This window comes from Rissa tridactyla, chromosome 1, assembly GCF_028500815.1.
Source record: "Rissa tridactyla isolate bRisTri1 chromosome 1, bRisTri1.patW.cur.20221130, whole genome shotgun sequence".
Taxonomy (NCBI): domain Eukaryota; kingdom Metazoa; phylum Chordata; class Aves; order Charadriiformes; family Laridae; genus Rissa; species Rissa tridactyla.
In genome coordinates this window covers 27,434,866-27,454,651 of record NC_071466.1, presented here as the reverse complement: position 1 = coordinate 27,454,651, position 19,786 = coordinate 27,434,866, and the positions used below count along the sequence as shown (strand labels likewise).

The following is a 19,786-nucleotide window of genomic DNA, read 5'->3' as shown; positions in this document are numbered from 1 at the left end:
CGTGAGACAGTTTTCCCTTGCTATACGTCAAGCCGTCACGTTCTAGAGTCTCTCTCCTCTCCTACTCAGCATTGCAGTACCTCTCAGCTACAGAAGATACTAAAGGGCGGGGAAGACAAGTGGGATGCTCATGTCCCTCAAAGATGGACACACTAACTTACTTTCTCTTCAAGTGAGTTGGCATGCATTCCATAAAGATGTTGCACCATTTTTAGTGCAGTTAGTAGTTTAGTAGTAGTTAGCTACTATCAAGCACAGAAGGTTCTCAAAAAACCCCACCAGGCTGCGTGTAGTATCAGTGTGCCAGATGACCTCCATCAACTCTAGTGGTGAAATTTGTGTGGTGAAATCCTATTTCAGATTCGTGAAAGCATGGATGAGGCTGCATGTGGATGGACAGGGGATAAACAGAATACAGTAGATCTTCAAGCACTGCTCCAAGAGTCATCCGAGTCCTGTTGACCGCTGACCTCCTAGAAGTATTTCATAGAAAGCCTGGACACAGACTGCTATCCCGTTGTACAGTCATTGGGTAGAAACAGCAGGACACCGAGACAGGGGAAATGAACAGCTTAAAAGATGCCCAAAGGTCTGAATCTATGCAGTTAAAAAAAAAAAATAGAAATCAAAAAGCCTTCTGATATCAAGACTGTCAGACGAATTAGACCTAAAAGCAAAGGGCTCATGAGAAAAACACCTGAAGCAATTTCTTGCCCAAGATGAAACTTCCACTGCTTTTGAAATGAACACGAGAGAGGAATGGAGAAGTGTGGCTGAAAGACAATAGAAAGGGTTGTGAGGGTGAGCATCTCCCTGTGTCTAATAGAGGTAATGGTTATCAGGAACATCATATTTAATTACCAAGAATATGGAACCCAGAGGTTCAAATAGGGGATCCACCTTAAGAAGCCCCCCGAGTTGTCTCAGTCATTCATCCCACGAATTTAAACTGAGGAACACTTTGGGGTTTTTTAGTCCCTTTATATCAAAATGGGATGACCCAGCTACTTAATAACTTCTTAAAAGTCCTCATCCATGTTGAATTTAAATAGGGTGGTGGGTTCCTCCTGAAGCAGGGATGGGTTCAGTACTAAGGACTACTTTTTCTTGCTGAGAACAGGAACAGTAACAACAATACTGTTTCCTCAGATACAGAATCAAAGTCACCAGTGACCTCCAGACCACCCATGTGGTCCTTGTTTGGGAAGGCCAAAGCCACATCAGCTCCAAAACACATGTTTTTGTGATCTACTGTGCCGCTATAGCCCCTGCTTGAGCTGAAAGATCTCAGGGCATACTGGCATAACCATGCAATGTATTGAGATACGGCGAGATGTCTTCAGAAGAATCTTCCCTGTCTGTAGTACTAAAAATGGAGAAAGCTGTTTCTTCTGAGAACTGGAATATGCTCAGGTCCACCTAGATATGCAAACAGACCTGAGAAAGTGGTTCTTTTCTAGAGTAATTTTTGAAACATGTCCCTTTCTTTCTTAGTATGGAGGTAAGATGGCTGAACGCCACCCCAAAACTATTCCCCACTCAAACAAGAGCCCCTCTGTAGGGTCAGGATAATAGAAGACCTTGCTCAGTAAAGCCCATCAAGTCCGTCTTAAAAGTGAATCAGTTGCTAACAAGACAACAGACCACATGGTAGAAAAATGGCAACACACAAAAAGCTATTTCATCAGGAAATTTAAAGGAACAAACATGTCATTAGGCACACTGTCCATACAAACTTACACAGCACGTAAGGGAGAACGGAGTAGTACAGCTCCCTGAGGACTGCAAAGACTCTCCAACCTCAAGCAGTAAGTTTTTTCGGTAAATGTGCATATATGTAGTCAGAGACAAAAGGTTTGCAATTCTAGGTATACTATATAGAAAATATTTCAGAGCTCCGCCTTCGTTTTGCTGCTTTATGCCAAGTATTTGTATATATAAACAACATACGTATGTTACAAGCGATGTGTATCAAACAGAAGGAAGGCCCTGACTGTTGAAAGCTGGTTTACAACTCCACAGGCTCCAAGAGAAACAACTGGTTTACACCAAAACCAAGTACTTGAGGCTAAACAACATACAAGTCTGGTGAAGGCTCTGGTATGTAGCAGCAACACACTACGTATTCTATACTATTAATACTTTCTTTTTTTAGGCAGATCATAATTGGATCTTTTAACCCAACTTGCATAAACAGAAAACAACACAAAAGAAAACTATGTTCCAAATTCAACATCAAATAGTAGCATAGAAACTAAGAAGGCAGAGTCACAAGTTTTGAACAAATTAAGTATGAATTTAAAGTCTTCTCCTGATACATCAAGTGTTTTATCTAAACTAAATATGACAGCACTAAGGGACACTAGGTTTGTATTATGGCCATCTCTCATGTCCTTATTTTGGATAAATACAAAAATGGATAGCAGGCAATGATGCTGATCTGATATTAAATACCAGACTTATAAAAAAAACCCCTAATACAAGTAGCAGAGCAGCTTAGGAAGAAGAAAACAAAATTCATTTTTAGATCTTTGCAGAGATTAAAATACTATCCCATGCAGAATTAAGTGAAATATCCCGTAACCCATAGTCACACATTTGTTGAGATAGTACCCAAGTACATTATCATTAAAAGTTGCTGAAGCGATACCTATTTTATAACTTTTCTTGTTACTTCCATGAATACAAGAAAATGGTTTGCCAAAACATGATCTACCCTGCTGCAATAATCTTAATTTTCTTTCATGTTCCTACTTGCTTCTTCCCTAATACAAGAAACAAGAAGTAAACTGAACTTCTGCCCAAATCCCTCCAGATTATTCCTCCTCTTGGTTTACATTCTGGTCTGTATTTGGGAGCACACAGCACAACTTGGTGGCTGTGAAACAAGCAGCATGATGGCCGCATTTAGAATCACAGAATCTCTCAAGTTGGAAGGGACCCATAAGGATCATCAAGTCCAACTCCCCGCTGCTCGCAGGACTACCTAAAACTAAACCATATGACTAAGAGCATCCTCCAGACACTCATCGAGCTCTGACAGGCTTGGTGCCATATCCCCTTCCCTAGGGAGCCTGTTCCAGTGACCAACAACCCTCTCAGTGAAGAGCCGATGTCGGAAACGAGAAAGACTGGAACTTGGCTGGCTGGGGTCCGCTGAAGGGAATGAGAATCAGCAATGCCTGGCACATGCTGTCCCCTGGGAGAGGACACGTGTATATGAGGGAAGGGGAGAACCATCCCAGGCTGCTAAGAAGGTACACTGAAATTAGTAGGAAAGACTGGGTCATCAGGGTTTGACAAAAAGCTGCTGAGAAAAGAGGTCACATTGAAGGATTTAATGAGAGGCACTGTAGGAGACATCAATCCTGATGGTTACATATTGCTGTCTGCAGTGTGCACCTGTGAGGACTGTTGCGATTAGGCAGCTTTAAGAGCTTTTATTTCCAGATGGCTTGTATCTTGTCCTCTTTTGCCTCATTTTTAACATTGCATTTAAATGGATGCTGCCTTAACTTTCTGTTCCTACCTGTGAAGTTTAGAATCTTCTTTTGCCTATAACTATAACAAATCCCTTACTGATGACATTTGACCTCAGAGCAGCTATCACATTCTTTCCACAACCACACTCTGGGCACTGGTCTCAATTCTGTGTGTGTTTTTACATATATTTAAACACTTCAACCTCTTCTTCCAAATCACAGAAAGCAACATATCCTCAGTTCTTCTCTCTTAAACAAATAATAATAACGATAATATGATCATCGCTAACTTAGCTTACCTCATCTAGGCCTTCATCTTGAATAGAAGACTCCTGTCACTGGTCATCTGGTATCAAGTAACTGCTTTCCCATCTCATTTATCTGTCGATTCCCTTCCCTTTACTCATCTCTCCAGCACCTTTCAAATTAGTAACTCATTTCTAACATCCCGCTTTTCACCTCCACACACCATTGTTTTTCCATCACCTAAACCATCTAGAATATAGCAGAAGATAAATGGAAGGTAAATCATTTTTCTCTCTCTTCCTCCTCCAGCTCTTATCTTTTGAAATGTTTACGGAAGGACAACAATAACTGCCTTTGGGGGAAAACACAGAGGCAGCTTCTACTGCCTTTCAGTATGTTGTAGGTCAAAGGCTCCAGAGAAACGGTGGTGTACATCAGATTCACATAACCATGTTACTGCATCTATAGGTAAGGCTATAAAAAAAACTCGCTGCTTAAAAAGAACACCTTATTGTTTATTAAATATGGATTAAAAACTCATCTGTTCTTCAAAATATCTTTAGTTTACAAGAATTTAATTTTGCTGAATATAAACGTACTACAAGGAACATAGAAACCTGTAAGCTTAAAATATATCTACCAAAAAAGCCAGCTGTCCCAAACCAGACTATTTCAAGGTGCCGTGACTTTAGAAAAAAGCTGTTTTACATTATCAGCATGTCTTCTCAACACATTAAAGAAAGAGCTTTTTAGGGCAAGAATGTTTCATTCTAACGCATTCTTTTATATTATAACACCAATAGAAGTTACTACTACTTAGTTACTAAGTTCATGTGTTTTCTTATACTGTATGTCATAATTTGAGCAATTGTCTCCTATGTATAGAAGATTAATGAAATGCAACAATACTGACATAGTCTTACAGAACCGAGTATCTAAAACCTTCAGCTCTCTGGATCTGTTCAGAACAGCGTGACAAATTTGTGAACTGCAATTTTTTTTAAAAATAAAATTACTTCCAAGTAAGCAGGTGGCGTATTCAATAATACAATACTGCTTTGACTTTCAAAATACTGTGTTCCTTCGTATTTACGTACGTGAGGTAGGATATAAGCACCAGAAACACGGCTAGCCAAATCAAACACCTTATGTTATCCATCCTCCAAAGAAACTATATGTTAACACTAATTCCATCTTATCACATGATTACTGCAATACTGATCTGCAGGAGTAGAAATCTGCATTTGAGAGACTTTCTTCCTTCTTACATAGATACGATACGATGCTGCTATCTCAAAAGAATATAGAATATACTTCTTCATTAGAGAAATGACTGTAGGGAGGCACTGAAAAAAAAGCAAGTGTAAAATCTTTTCTCTACTGCATATACACACTGTATGATACTATGTTTATCCTGCCTATACAAATATAATGGCACTTTGTGAACTCTGTGCAGAGGTCAGATCCTTTAGACAGCAGAATTTGAAGAACTTTAAAGCAAATTGGGTGGGTTTTTTTTTTTTTTTCTCTGTAATTCTATCTCAGTTTCTTACTTTTCCACTAGCGACAAAATACCAGAAACTGTCCTGTACGTAATGAAGCAGGTGTCCTACGTATGTTGGACAAACCTACTGACACAGCAGGAAGTCTGCCTATGGAATATACGTGGAATATAAATCACTTCTGTCAGATTAGGAAATTGCACCTAAATTCGTAAACATCTTTTGTAAAGGCAACATCCAACAAAGATGCAAAGTCTGGAATGGCAATCTGTGAGCATAAGTGAAACAAGGATCCATTCAGGTTCTTCTGCTCCTCCTGATGGATGACTGGACAGAGGGTCTTGGTCAGGTGAATTTCATCATTTTGGTCATCACAGAGCCATCAGACTAGCGGGATGACTAGTTTGATCTAGAACTCATCTTAATCATGTGTTTGTAGACACGCTGCGTTGGGCAAACACAGTGGTATACCTGAATGTGTTTCTTTTAAAAAATTCTTCATGAAGTATGTACTGCACCTACCTTGATGTATCAATCTCTACAATACATATATATATATATTTCTCATATATATATCTAAACAGACAATTTTAAAAAATATTTCCATCCACAAACTCAGAATTTTGTATGTCTGGGGTATACAGTTTTAAGATACATGTATGCTCTTTTCATTACATGCCCTGTGGGCACAAGTGTTAGAATATCAAAATATATCCGTATACTTGGCTTTGCACTTGCATTTGCATAGGATGAGTGCATTTAAGAACTTAATGCATTTACATCCCACGGAACCATAGGGATGTAAAACTTGCAGGATCCAAAACCTATTGTGTGCATTCACAAAAGCAGACTTTGATAATCTGTTGAAACCTACACATGCAAAAAAATAGCAAGAAAACTGCACACACACCTCTGCGTGAAGTTTGGTGGTGGTTTGTTTTTTTTTTAGAATATCAGATGACAAATGCTATGCCAGAATGAAGCATTTAATCTTCAAGTCCAAGTTGTTTGCAAGTTACTCACAAATTGAGCATATTCATTTTCAGTGGAAATGTCTTTAATATGAATGCATTTTTGTAAATTCTAATGTTTTTGTTCACATAGATCAAAATGTCAAAACAGCAAACGTCAAAATATTTGAAAAAGGGTTCAGTTTTGCTAGAAAATAAAGTCAGTTGGCAGAGTCAAGTATAGCTAATACAGGATTCTAGGTTACCCTAGAAGGGGTGTACTCACACTAGAGCTTTCAAGCAGTTTCATGTTTCCTTCCTATTAGTGGATTAGCTAGCCCTAAATATTAATTATCTCAGATGGTGACAAGTAGAAAAATCCCATGCTTCTGGAATCAGAGTGAATTACTCTTAAACACTAGTATCAAGATTACAATCACTGTTTGCATTTTGCATATGCACTACAGATCACTGAAAGTTTCCTGTTGCACTGCAGCAAGAAAAGGAAACGTAACACAAATGAGCTTAATTTGCTGCAAAGTACAGCAAGATACTTCGGTAATCTCATAAAAATTTCATACTGGAACCTGTTACAGTGAGTTCAATTTGATCTTTTAATGTAATACAGTACATTTTTATAAACTTAACATTATCATTGCAGAAGAGCATGCTAACTGAATGTTAGCAATTTATCTTTTATACATAATTATACTCTACTGTAGCTACTGTACGCAGATCTCAAAATGTTAGTACATAAAATATTCATTTTCTTTATGAGATGAGAATGAACTTAGAAGAGGTTTGAATATAAGAATGAAGTATTTGCTGTGCCTATTTCTCAAGAAATAATGAATTACACATTATAACCCAAGAAATCAACATTTAAATTGCAAAACTATACTTTAAATTTACATTAAACATTATGATCAGTAATGTGCATCAATATTCAATGAAGTTTAACCTAACCATGTTTATGCACATAAAGCCTCAAGAGTCTGCAGCAGTTTCAGCATCAATTTTTCATATTTTTGTATAAAATGGACTTAAAGGTACATCTTCCATAAACGTTTTTCAGTGCAATTCTGTCAAAGAGGAAAATATAAAGCTAGCTTTCAATCATTTTATACCATTAAAAAAAAACCCCAACAACTTGCATTTGCACTGCTGAAGCGTAAGTAAGCCAGTTCCATTGTGCCAACTATTTCGAAGTCAATTCAAATCAACCGTAATTGCCTTTTTAGGCAGCATTTCCCCCATATCTATAGGTATAAATGTTGAAAAGCTGAATACTGAGGGGGTAGAGTTAAGCTGAGACAGAATAATCTAATTGTTTATAATACCTTTTTCCATTCTTAACAAAAAGAAAAAAGCATAATGAAAAAATTCTGAAGGTGTCTTTTACTAGTGATCTTACAGTTTTGGAAACGGGTAAATCCGTGTTCTAGTCTTATCCTTTTCTTGAATCTTTACAGGCCACCTTGCAAATATAACTTATTTATCGATGGATTATGTGAAAATGCTCCATTATTCAATGAGATAACATTTTCCTAAATTAGAAACTGATCTTTTCACCTGTTGTTAACTGTAGGGAACCAGAGGGAGAACAGCACCTGAAATTATAATATGTGCTTGGCTAAGCATAGTGTAGTAATCTATACATTTTGGTTCAAAGACACAGTCTGTAAACTGTAAAACTGCATACAGGATACTGCTTTAAGTATTTTGTTTCTATTTTTTTTTGCAGATTATACCTAAAAAAAACCCAAAAAAACAACCTCTCTATGGTAGCACAAAATAAAAATGAAGCTTCGTTCAAACCTTGAATACCTCGACTGCAAGAATCAACAGCTGGTTATTCAACAAAAACTTAGCTCTTCATACCAAAAAAATTTGGCTCAAAAAACAAAAACAAAACAAAAAGGTACAATAAACTCTCAATAAAAGGTTCTCTCGTGAGGCAACCTACCATATACTACTGCTAGATACGAGTTTCCAAAAAAACATTACATCCCATTTTCAGCACATTTTTCATAAACATGCAACTTCACTATAAAATACAAAACACTTGGCTCTCAAGAACAGCTTTATAAAGACACACTGCATCAATAAAATTTTTCTTTGTGATTAACTTTACATTGTAATAAGAACTGTATTTTCACTAACGTTTATATATCAGATTTCATATTATAATGTAGTAATAATTTGCTCTGTGAACGTCATGTTCAGAAGGAAATATCTATACACATTAACATACTAGACTATTAAAAACTCAGTTACAGAATTTTATTGATACAGTAGATTAATAAAAACTGATAGGGGAAGATAAAATGGGTAGGGTATTCAGTACATTATTTAATAACACACTTTTAAAATTAAAATATTTTAAATCCTTTCTGAATTTTCAATGCCACTAGAAGTCCAGAAAAGTCTGGCATCAATACTGAGGTGTAAAACAAGTCAAACAACTTCTTTCACAATTTGCATCTCTTGTATTATTCTATCCAACATTGTTCAACTGTAAAAGAAAGTAATTTAGCACCTCTGATGATAGGTAGGTGCCTACAGGTAAACACTAGGTTAGGTTAATGAAGGAAACAAAGACTTTTTTTTTTTTCTTCTTCTCCTCAACAAATAGTGGCAAAAGAAAGTGGCACTATTTGTTCAACTGATTTTTTTTTCCACAGTTAAATGTCAACAAAAGTACAAATACGAACACTGACAGATATTGCTTGAGATCAATTTTCAACAAACTCTGTTCTTTTTTAAATCAATAGATCCAATAAACAGTGGGGTACTGTCAGTTTAAAGCCGCAGATAAAAGCTATACAAGCACTTTAGAAGTCAGAAACATTAAAAAAAGAACTATTTACAGTTTTCTTCTTTAGTTCATATGTCTACAAAGCCAGCGCACATTACACTTCACAAAAATCCACAGTTAATGATATCAACATGTGTGTGGCTAAAGCTTGTGACCTAGGGACTGCAAATGCAGGGGCAGTAAAAGTAAAATAGGTTTTGTCTTTTTTTCAGCAACCCCATTTGTGCACCAACAGCTTCATTCAGTCTCAAGCTTTATATTAAAAGCATTCTTCAAAGCTTTCACCTGGAAGGCTGATAACTACATGCTCACTCATCGCCTTTCCCTTTTGGAAGTTCTGCGACGGACCTGTTTGGAGAAAAAGTATTTTAAATGTTTTTACAGAAAAACTTTGAAAAATTCAAGAATAAATATATTTAATAATGGAAAATTGCTTACTCTCACAATAATGCTTGAGTAACTGTATACAGTATCATTCACTACTCATTTTACCACAGTTACAAGTCTCAGTCAATGACCAGGACACAACTTTGATGTTACTGAGCCTGCATCCTTCAAGTATTCAAAAATAACCTGATTTCCTTTTTCAGAGTTTTCATACACTCAGATGCTCCGATCATTAGATATGTCCAAAAGTGTCAAGGCATTCACAGTTACATTTTTAGTATTACTACTAACATTACTAATGTATTTGTATAAAATAAATATAAAAATAAACTTATTTTAACATAGTTGCATATGATGGTAAGAGGAAGAAATTGGTTTAGGATTCTGCTCCAAGATTCCATACTTATTTTCCAGTACTGTTCATTTTGTGTTCCTGTTTTGTATAAGGACACATTTTTCACTATTACTATCTAGCTGAGAAGAACGGGCATTAGTTACCTGGAAAAGAATTCCCATGAGGTACTACACAACTCAGGCAGACAGATAACAAGCTATACAGAACAGAAAAATTTAAGATGCTTGACAAAACCCGACATTTTCTAAGAAATGCAGCTTCTCTGGGAAACTACAGTGCAGTGCCACTACACAACAGTGGCCATTGACAACCACCTCATCCATTTTAAAGGAGCAAGGTTAAGTTCTAAGAACAGAAGTCATTCTCTGATCACCAATACACAGAGGACACCACAAAGACTCACGAAGAAAGTCTCAGGCATTTCTCTTACATTGATTGTGGCAACTTCCTCTTCTTCCATTACTTCTTCCTGAGGAATGTCATCACTGACAGGTGAACTACTCTGAAATACATCCATCTCTTCACTAGATTCATTCTCTTTACTGGCTGCTTGTTTGGAACGTCCCGCACGGCTACAATCAGAAGAAAAATAAAGATCAGTTTCGCAGTATATGGGTGTGCGCATGCATAAACCATATGAGAGTTAAGCACTCTACAGGAATGGCAGCCTTAAAATTCCATGTTATGTAGTACTTCTGTCTTGTATACCTATCTAGTTCATCCACATATGGAATAGAAAAAGTAGAACCAGGGGGCCGGACAACAGCATTTGAAAACCAAATTATTCCAGAATAGAGGGCTAGGAGTAAAAAGTTGAACAATTTTTGCCTCTATAGACAAGACAGATTTTGTCTCTTCAGTGCCAGAATACAGGGCAAAGAAGGCTGAACAGGAAAAAGCCAGACAACCAGAGACTGAATACTTGGGGTTTTTTCCTTCTATTCAATTCCATGAATAAATGTACTCTACTTCTATACGAGTTTACACACAACAAAATTTTAGTAACTGCATCTATGTTTTTTACAGACTTAGAAGAACCCATGTTGCTATTTATGAAATTAGCACTATACTGAACCTAAATGCAAGTCTTCCGAGCACCTCATGCTAGGAATAATCAGGATAACAATATCTTAATCAGGATAATCAACAACTATCAGTCAACAATATCTTAAATTGTCTATGTTAGTCATAGGAGCTGAACCACAAGCAAAAAGCACCCATTTGCTTAAACTGAGAACTAGCCCCTGCCGTGCCTTCAAAAACAAAAAAGCCAGCTAGATATGTATCCAAAACTACAGAGCTGCACCCACATTACCATTTTGGTTTGGGTCATTAGCACAGTTCAGAATCAAATCACTGAATTGTCCAGCTCGCTGCAAATGCAGACTTGGTGCACCCAAACTAGGTGACTGCTTGGATGAAATTAAACCTGAAACTCTGTTCCAGGCAGACGACACACACACTTCAATCCCCAGTGGGGGCCTACAGATCCAAACCAACTGTCCTCTGACAGCATCGAACCACACATGCGGTGGGAATTTTCAGTCCCGAGAATCACACTAAAACACGTACAAAATAAAATCTCTGAATTGCATATAGTAATTATAGTATAGCAGGAGTTTCAGCACCAACCAACACAACATTCTTTGAGAAACAATACAAATTAGCCCAACTCAAGCCTTTCAACTCTGATAGAAGCAACAGAATTGAAAAGGAAAGAAAAAATATTCATAAGCTAGGTTCATTTTTTCACATACTACAAAAATAAGTCAGTTCACACGTGCTAATTGGTAACCCAATTAGCTATCAGAAACAGGTTATACACTATCACCTCATAGGTAATAGGAACCCAAATTCTTATGCCAAATCCATCCCCAAGGAGCACAGAAAGCTTTTAAGCGTTTGGATTAAATATCTTCTACCTTGTGGTACGCAGTGCTGCTGAGCTTGTCAGCTCCCTTCCGTTAAAACTGCTGTAGATATGTATGTAGAAAAGGGAGAAAGGTCTGACTACAATGCACTCTGAACACTGAGGAATAACTGTGGTCTCACCCTTTTTCTCGCAGATTTGGAAAAAAGACAGTCACAATTTGGGTGGTCTGATCACAAAAAATAAAAAATACGCAAAGTAGGTTTTTTTGATGAACTCTAGAATAGACCAAATAACTTTGAACCCTGAAACAACTTACTTGGGCTCCTCAGGCCAGAACAGTGTACGTACACATGAATGAGAGCTATGCCTGTTATTGATTATGTGCACTGATACAGTTTACTTTGTGTAAAACGGGGTAAAGAAACACACTGAGTTCACTGATTTCACTGAGTAGTGAATCATAAGCTACCAAAGTATTTACTAAACGGCATCTTCAACAAATGCCACACAGCACACCACCCAACAATAACTTGTTGGCATGTCTTCTCTGCAAGGCAGTAGCAGTTTCCAACTCTTGCTCCACTGCACATGTAGCAGTGGCTTCTGTAGTAACCAAGACAGTGTTGGGACCTGTGTTTCTGTTACAGAGCAAAGGACAGGAGAGATCTGACCTGAGGTAGGAAAACAGAACACTGGAAAGGTCAGGATATTGTGTGTGCAAAATGCCAGAACATGCGATCCAGTCTGAAACTAGAATTTGAACTGAGGGTACAACCTTGTTTAGGCAAAGATCTGCAGTATGGAAGATCTCCAGGGACAGGCAAATCGGTACATTAAACTGCCAGAGGAAGATCAACATGATGCTAACTAAGGCCAGAAGCTAGAAACAGAGTAATACAAAATGTCAGACTGAGATACCGCCCAAAGGAATTTATCACCAGGTTCTGGAAAAGTATCTTGCAAATCTGTTCCAGGAGCTGCAGTTTGATACCAGTGGGCAGATAAGTCCTGTCCACTTGTACACTTCTGCTTTACATATATTGTGTATACATGTATAGAAAAGGTAGAGATACCTGTAGTTTCCTACAGTAGGCACAAGAAATGAAGCTAGCCACAGAGTTTACGTTTGTTTTGGAGCTTTATATGCCTCAGAATTTTCAAGAGCTCCTATCATTCATAGATTGTAGCACATTTTATTCATTTGGAAATGATTCAAGTGGATAATAAGAAGGCCACAAATTAGAAAGTAAAGGAACGTTAATTTACAGAGAATCAGAATAAACTTAATTCTCCACAATACTGTTTCAAATACAGAAACAATGTGATTCTTCCTCCCTATACAAAACAAACGGGAGCACTTTTCTCTGCGTGAAGTCCTAATAAAGCCCTGTCTTCAAGATCCTCATGTGCTTTATTGACTTTTCTCCTATAAGAGCAAAGCTACGTATATGCTACCTGAGCACATTAAACTTACTCGTAGCCTCTTGCTCTGGTTTGAGATGCTCTAGGAGAAGCAGCTAGGGAAAATACTTTTAGAAGTAACAATGGCAATTTATTTTCTTAACTTCAATTAAAGTGTTCTGAGCTATTTTCAGTAAATCATTGTTTGGGGGCAGAGAGGCATATTTTTAATTTTCACTAAACACAAATTCAGAAAATATTCACCACTTACACTTTTTTTTGCTGTGATGGTGGTGTGTTTGATGACCTTCCTCGTCTTTTCTGTGGCGTAGACTGTGCTGATTCAACTGTACTAGTTTCAGATGGTTCTGCTCTGTTTTGAGGAAGACCCAAATTGCAAAGTATCAAATTATAACTAATGTCCAAGGATAAAAAAGATGCAGCTTACAAGAAGACAGACTTACCTCTGCTGTGTTCTTTTCTGTGTCCTATTTTGCCTGCCTTTTGGTTTTTGTTCAATGTTTTCAGTTTGCCTTTCTTCCTCCTCCTCCTCCTCTTCTGCTGCAGCTGCTGGCGGTTGTTTTTTTTTGCTCCTTTTTGATGACTTTGCTACTGGTTCTTCCTTTGGTGTTCCCCCATTATTTGCTTTGGGCGGGCGTCCTCTTCTCCCTTTCTTTGGTGGACTGTTCTGCTCATCCTCACTTTCTATTACATCTTCTTTTAGCCTTTTTTCCTCTTGCCATTGTGTTTCATCAGATTCTGAAACAACTGCGGGTCTCTTCCTTCCCCGTTGACTACCTCTAAGTTTCTGCTCTTGACCCAGTTTATTCAGGTCATCTATGCTTAGTTTCTCTTCTGAATCTGTGATTGCGGCTTTCTTCCTTCCTCTAGGCTTCTCCATCTCTGACTGAAAAGGTAAGATTACATCTTTAAATTAAAAAATTAAACTGCCATATTGAACTGTCACTTATGCAAAAGCTAGAGAAGCTCTCCCCAACAAGACAAACAGTCAAGTTGCACAAGTTGTCTACTGAGACTGTCTACCTTATCCATTTCAAAAAACTTTGCAAAAGTATAAACGCATACATACGTATCAAGTGCCAGACAAGAGAGTGAGATTATTTCAAAGGTGAGCAGTTGTAACACTGAAGTGTGTAAGGTCTTCCTCATTTGTAGCATTAGACATGTCAAACACAATTGGCTAGAACATCATCCATAACTACTTTTTTATCAATAGGAAGATAAAAAGACATAGAGGATGAGAATTGTCAACCTGGGGCTTCAGCTCTGTTGTGAGCTGCGGAGTGCTTCTGCCTGGCTCCCATGCTGGCAGGCGCAAGACGCTAATACAGAATACAGTAGGCAACCTGAATTTATAATTGTAGAAGCAAGCACAGAAATTAGTGGTAGCTGCCAGAGCGCTGCTATCAGAGCTCCATTAAGACTCAACATTTGCTCTGTGCAGCAAAAAAAACCCCACACAACCCTTAAAAGAATCATAGAATAGCTTGGGTCAGAAGGGACTGCTAAAGATCATCTCATCCCAAACACCCTGCTGTGGGCAGGGATGGCTTCCTCTAGATCAGATTGCTCAAAGCCCCATCCAACCTGACCTTGAACACCACCAATGATGAGGCACCCACAAATTCTCTGGGCAACCTGTTCCGATGTCTCACCACCCTCATTGTAAAAAAATTCTTCCTGATGTCCAATCTACACCTACCCTCTTTCAGTTTAAAACCATTACCCCTTGTCCCTTCACAACAGGCCCTGGTAAAAAGCCCTTCTCTGTCTTTCTTCTAAGCCCCCTTCAAGTACTGAAAGGCTGCAATAAGGTGTCCCCAGAGCCTTCTCTTCTCCAGGCTGAATGACACCCACTCTCTCAGCCTGTCTTCGTAGGAGAGGTGCTCCAGCCCTCTAACCATTTTTGTTGTCCTCCTCTGGACCCACTCCAACAGGTCCACGTCTTTCCTCTGCTGAGGGCTCCAGAGCTCGACGCAGTACACCAGGTTGGGTCTCACCAGAGCAGGGGGCCAGAATCACCTCCCTCGACCTGCTGGCCACGCTTCTTTATATGTGGCCCAGGATGCAATTGGCTTTACTGGGCTGCAAGCACACATTGCCAGCTCACGTCCAACTTTTCATCCACCAGTGTCCCCAGGTCCTTCTCTGCAGAGCTGCTCTCAATCCCTTCATCCCCCAGCCTGCATCAATACTGAGGGCTGCCCTGAGCCAGGTGCAGGACCTTGCACTTGGCCTTGTTGAACCTTGTGACCTGCACATGGCCCCAGCTCCTCAAGCCTGTCAAGAACCCTCTGGATGGCACACCTTCCCTCTAGCATATCAAGAAAGGTGGTGGCCTTTCTGAATCATAACAGAAACTATTCCTTCACTTCTCCATGCTCTAGTTCTTTAAAGTGCATGGTAAAGATTTCTGTGCACTTTATAGATTTCAATCTATATGCAAAAATTTCAATAAGCAGCTATTAGGGCCAGAAGGATCGCTCCAATCAACTCCTACCCTGGGAGAAAAAAATAAAAAAATTTACTCACGTACCATTTCATGGGGACCATGACTGTTTCAATTTGTACCATTTCATGGTACAAAAGTCCAAGTACTTACAATATTCACAATTTCACACCAATGTCCATTTCAAACTAGCATTACTGTATTTTAGCACATACAAACACTCATTTATTAGTAGTCATCACATTGCAATTTAACCTACATAACCATACTTATGCCACTTAAAACCAGATTGAATTTTTTTTTTCCTTCACATCTCCCTTCTGACATTAGATAGAAGTCAGCTTACAAACATATGTCTCCACTTTATCCATAAACCCTGGTCAAGAAACGCAGAAAGAAAATCTAGAAAGGATATGAGGAAAAAAAGTAAAAGAAATGGAAGGAAAAAGAATTACCCTGGAAGAAAATAAGACAAGTGTTTGAATAACGGTGACATGTCCTGTCAGTTCATGACTTCAGTGACATAACTGTTGATCTAGATCAGTGACATCCTCATTATTCCCTGTTCTATTTGCTTTTGGAGTGACTGTGCACAAATGTCACTGCAGCTGCTTTTACCAAGTAAGCAGTTGTAGCCAAGTTCAAAGCAAAGTTTCTCCCTCTGGTTAAACAGTGTCCCACAACCTTAGAACTAACATGTTACTCTAGGATGTAATCTGAACAAATATCCTGAATAGTGACATCTTTAACACACAGACTTTCTGCTCCCCAATTAAAACTCTGCTTCTCAATTAATGCTTGCTATAATCTGCTCCCCAGCTCAAAAGAAAACAAGAATGAGGTCTGAATCAATGATCGTAAGCACCTTGCTTAAATATTCAGTGTGAAATACAAATGCCCTCTAAAGTACTTGAAATACTGAACTGTATTTACTTTACCACTTAGCTTTGACGGTTACCAATTCAACCTAATGCTTCTGAACATGAATTGCATGCCAGCAGCTTATTTGTACTCTCAGACTTTCCAAGGTATAAGCTGAAGTGACATATCAATACAGGAAGCATCAGAAGTGGGGTTTTTTGACAAGAGATTCCTAATTTTTCTGGTTTTGTTATAAGACGGTTTGCTTTTCCCTCAAGGTATCACAGTATAAGACGGTTATTTTCACTTCAAGACAAGCAAAAATTCAGGACACTTTTACTAGTCAGCAGCTTATGTCCCAAGCAACTTGAAAAATGTAACAGATTCACATAATGGGAGAACAGAGAAATGTCAGACAGTCAAAAAGAATAAAGCAGCAGTGACATCAGATATAGGACATCCTTAATGCATTCTAGAAAACCCAGTTATAACATATCTGATCTTGTTTGTATTATTACTTTTTCATGCATATCCCAAATACTACAAAATTTACAGACTGCCAACTGTTACTAAGGCACAAAGAACCAAAATTTACTAATGGTATGTGAAATTCTTATTATTTGGACTGCTCTTAGAATTATAATACAATTATAATTTTCTTTGGTGTTTTATTTTTCTGTATTCTGATACGGGTGTAAATACTGCTTGAGACAATATTTAGCCTGTTTATAATTTATATCCTCTAAACCTATAAAGTTTTGGCATTACTGATCTACAGAAGTACATAAATCCATCAGTAAGAATTAGTAAGGACAAGCCTATCACTCTCAAAGGCCTTGGCTAGTGGTCATTCACTAAAACCTCTCTCTGAGATAGAGACACATGTAATTTCTCCTGAATGCTTCTGACACTGTAAAAGAGCATAGCAAAGACACCGTTCTGCTACCCCTTGGGGTTTGTTTATCTAACAGCATAAGCAATGTACTTGTTAATCACTAAGACTATTTTACATAATATTGGCTTGTATTTGTCTATAAGTATCAGCTACCTAGCTCATTCTGCTCTAAAAGCACGTTGAAGACTGTATTATGCACAATCAACAGCTTTAAAATCATGCTGCAACTTCTACTAGCGATATCTGGCATTCAGAACCAAGCATCTTCCTACCTTCGCTGCAGTACAAGTTGCATGCAAGAAAACAGAATCTATATGGCTATTCAGATAACTCTTCTTTAAACTTTTAGGCCAGGTTTTGAGCAACCTGGTCTAGTGAAAGGTGTCTCTGCCCACGGCAAGGAGGGTTGGAATTAGATGATGTTTAAGGTCCCTTTGAACTCTAACCATTCTATGATTCTAAATCCGATGTCAAATCACGATGCCCTCTTGGTATTTTAGATAACCACAGAACAAACAGTTGCTATTCCTTACAGCTGTTGAAAGGAAAACACATCTGGCTAGAAAAGGAGAACATGCCTTAGCACCAGGGTTGGGACAGCACAAAAAAGGCGCAAATTATAATGCATCAACACTATAATGAGGTATTATAACTTTGTTAGCTACAAGCAAGAAATCATGTATGATACGGACTTTTACAGCCTCAGAAGGCAATCTGAAGTTTTGGACAGGTTAAACCACTCCCCCAAAACTCTAGTATAGTTGATCATTCTCAAATTAATCCAATTAATTCTTCCAAAGCTGTATTTCATATACAAAAATCTCTACTGTATATTGAGGAACAGAAGTCCAAAGAACCTATCAACTTGAACAATGTCCCCAACAATTCACCAACAAATCCTGAGAATAAGACAAATCATGGACTAATTATCATCAACATAGCTCTAGCAGAACCTACCCCGGCAATATTACCAATATCCTGCAAATCATAACTGGTAATCTTGAAAGCTTACAGGAGTTGTCAGTATGATGCAAAAGTAATGTAATGTACACATGAAAAACAGATTAACTGAACCTTTTTTTTCCATTGCATTTTCATATCCAACTTTAAATACATTTTCTCGTAGTTTACAACAGCAACTCAGTTTCACATTTCATCGTATCTTCTTGAATGGTATCAAGTACCACCACATTAATTTTTATTTTAAAGTCCTGGTGACTTAAAATGAAACATCTGCAATTCAACCAAACAGCTCACCCTTACAAGATCAGAGTCGTCCCTTTTGTCAGTTTTCTTCCCTGGTAAGGGCGAAGACAGCGTGAATTCTTCATTTTCACTGTGGTCCATTTCAGTACTGTCAAGCCTAGAATGAATAAACATTTATTCTCCTCATTATTACAGGTCAGTGGGCAATTGTTAAAAAAATTAATTATTAATAACAACAATCTTCAGAAGAAATCTATTCCTAAACCATGAACAATTTGGCAGAAAGAACCTTTCACTCTGGCCACTATAGCCACCACATATCACAAGCCAGAACATCTAAGTCTCTGGACAAAGTTGTCAATCATAAGCCAAGTTGAATTTTCTTTTTTTACTGGGAAAGATAAGCAGCTTTTTCAAACAGAAAAGCCTAATGAGTTTGAAGAGAGCTGTGCATTTGTACACATCTGCATACACTTTCATATACCAAGGATCCCCACAGACAGACCAGCCAAAGCATGAACACTTTCCTATGGTGAGGCTGAGGCAATAGAACAGCAGATTTAAATTTCAGAGACCATTTCATCCCTCAGCTTTCTGTTGTTATTTAGAACAGTGATTTCATTTCTGTTTCAGTTTCTACGTATGTAAAAGTGGACAAAAATACCTCCTGCATATCCCGAGACCCACAGATAAAAGGTAATATACAAAAGCCAATACACAAGTCAGTCTGTTTCATCTGTCCTGGGGCAGGTAAAAGCAACATTTTTAAGTAACAGTGCACATTTTTTTAATGAAAATAAATACGCTATGCACCAAAATGAAAAGTGGTATTCAAATACACAAACTCTTAACTCCCTGGCGTGGACACTACATAGACTGGGAAAGACGTTATCACTCCTACAAGTATAAAACCTATAATAACTGTGATGTTATCGGAAACTTAGATTTTATACATTGTCTTAACAGATGCAAGCTTGCCTGGATATATTCAGTCAGACTGACTTGGAAATACCTTGCATACTGAATCATTACCATCACTTCTAGAGGACTTTTCTTCTTCTTCGGTATCTCCACTGAAAACACTAATCAGTTTAATTTAGGTGAACTGGGGAGATCATGAAGATGACAGAACATGTTAGCTTGTGAGTGCAGCATTTTTTTAAATGAACTAGATGTAGAACAGTATTGGTCTCAAGATTCATTTCACTGGATACAGAGAAGAATCTGGATTTCCAACCTTTCTTCAGCCAATAATGTATTTCGGCATGCGAACTTGCATGACTTGTAAGAAATAAGGCTTTCTGTGCAATTTCCACAAGTTGAAGAGTATTTCTTGTAAA

General features: G+C 38.0%; 1 protein-coding gene across 4 annotated transcripts in view; it reads right to left on the bottom strand.

The window, feature by feature from the left end:
• Window positions 1-2,910: 2,910 nt before the first annotated feature.
• Window positions 2,911-19,786, bottom strand: part of PDS5B (PDS5 cohesin associated factor B) — a 122,131-nt gene continuing 105,255 nt past the window's right edge. For 2 of the 4 annotated variants that reach the window (XM_054198837.1, XM_054198847.1), the window contains exons 31-35: window positions 18,498-18,603; window positions 13,479-13,921; window positions 13,286-13,387; window positions 10,171-10,312; window positions 2,911-9,346 (exon numbers count right to left, since the gene is read on the bottom strand). In XM_054198837.1, coding sequence (XP_054054812.1) covers window positions 9,311-9,346; window positions 10,171-10,312; window positions 13,286-13,387; window positions 13,479-13,921; window positions 18,498-18,603 — 829 coding nt within the window. In that variant the 3' untranslated portion in view covers window positions 2,911-9,310. The remainder of the gene's footprint in view (window positions 9,347-10,170; window positions 10,313-13,285; window positions 13,388-13,478; window positions 13,922-18,497; window positions 18,604-19,786) is intronic. The other 2 variants (XM_054198856.1, XM_054198865.1) reach the window with 2 other exon arrangements.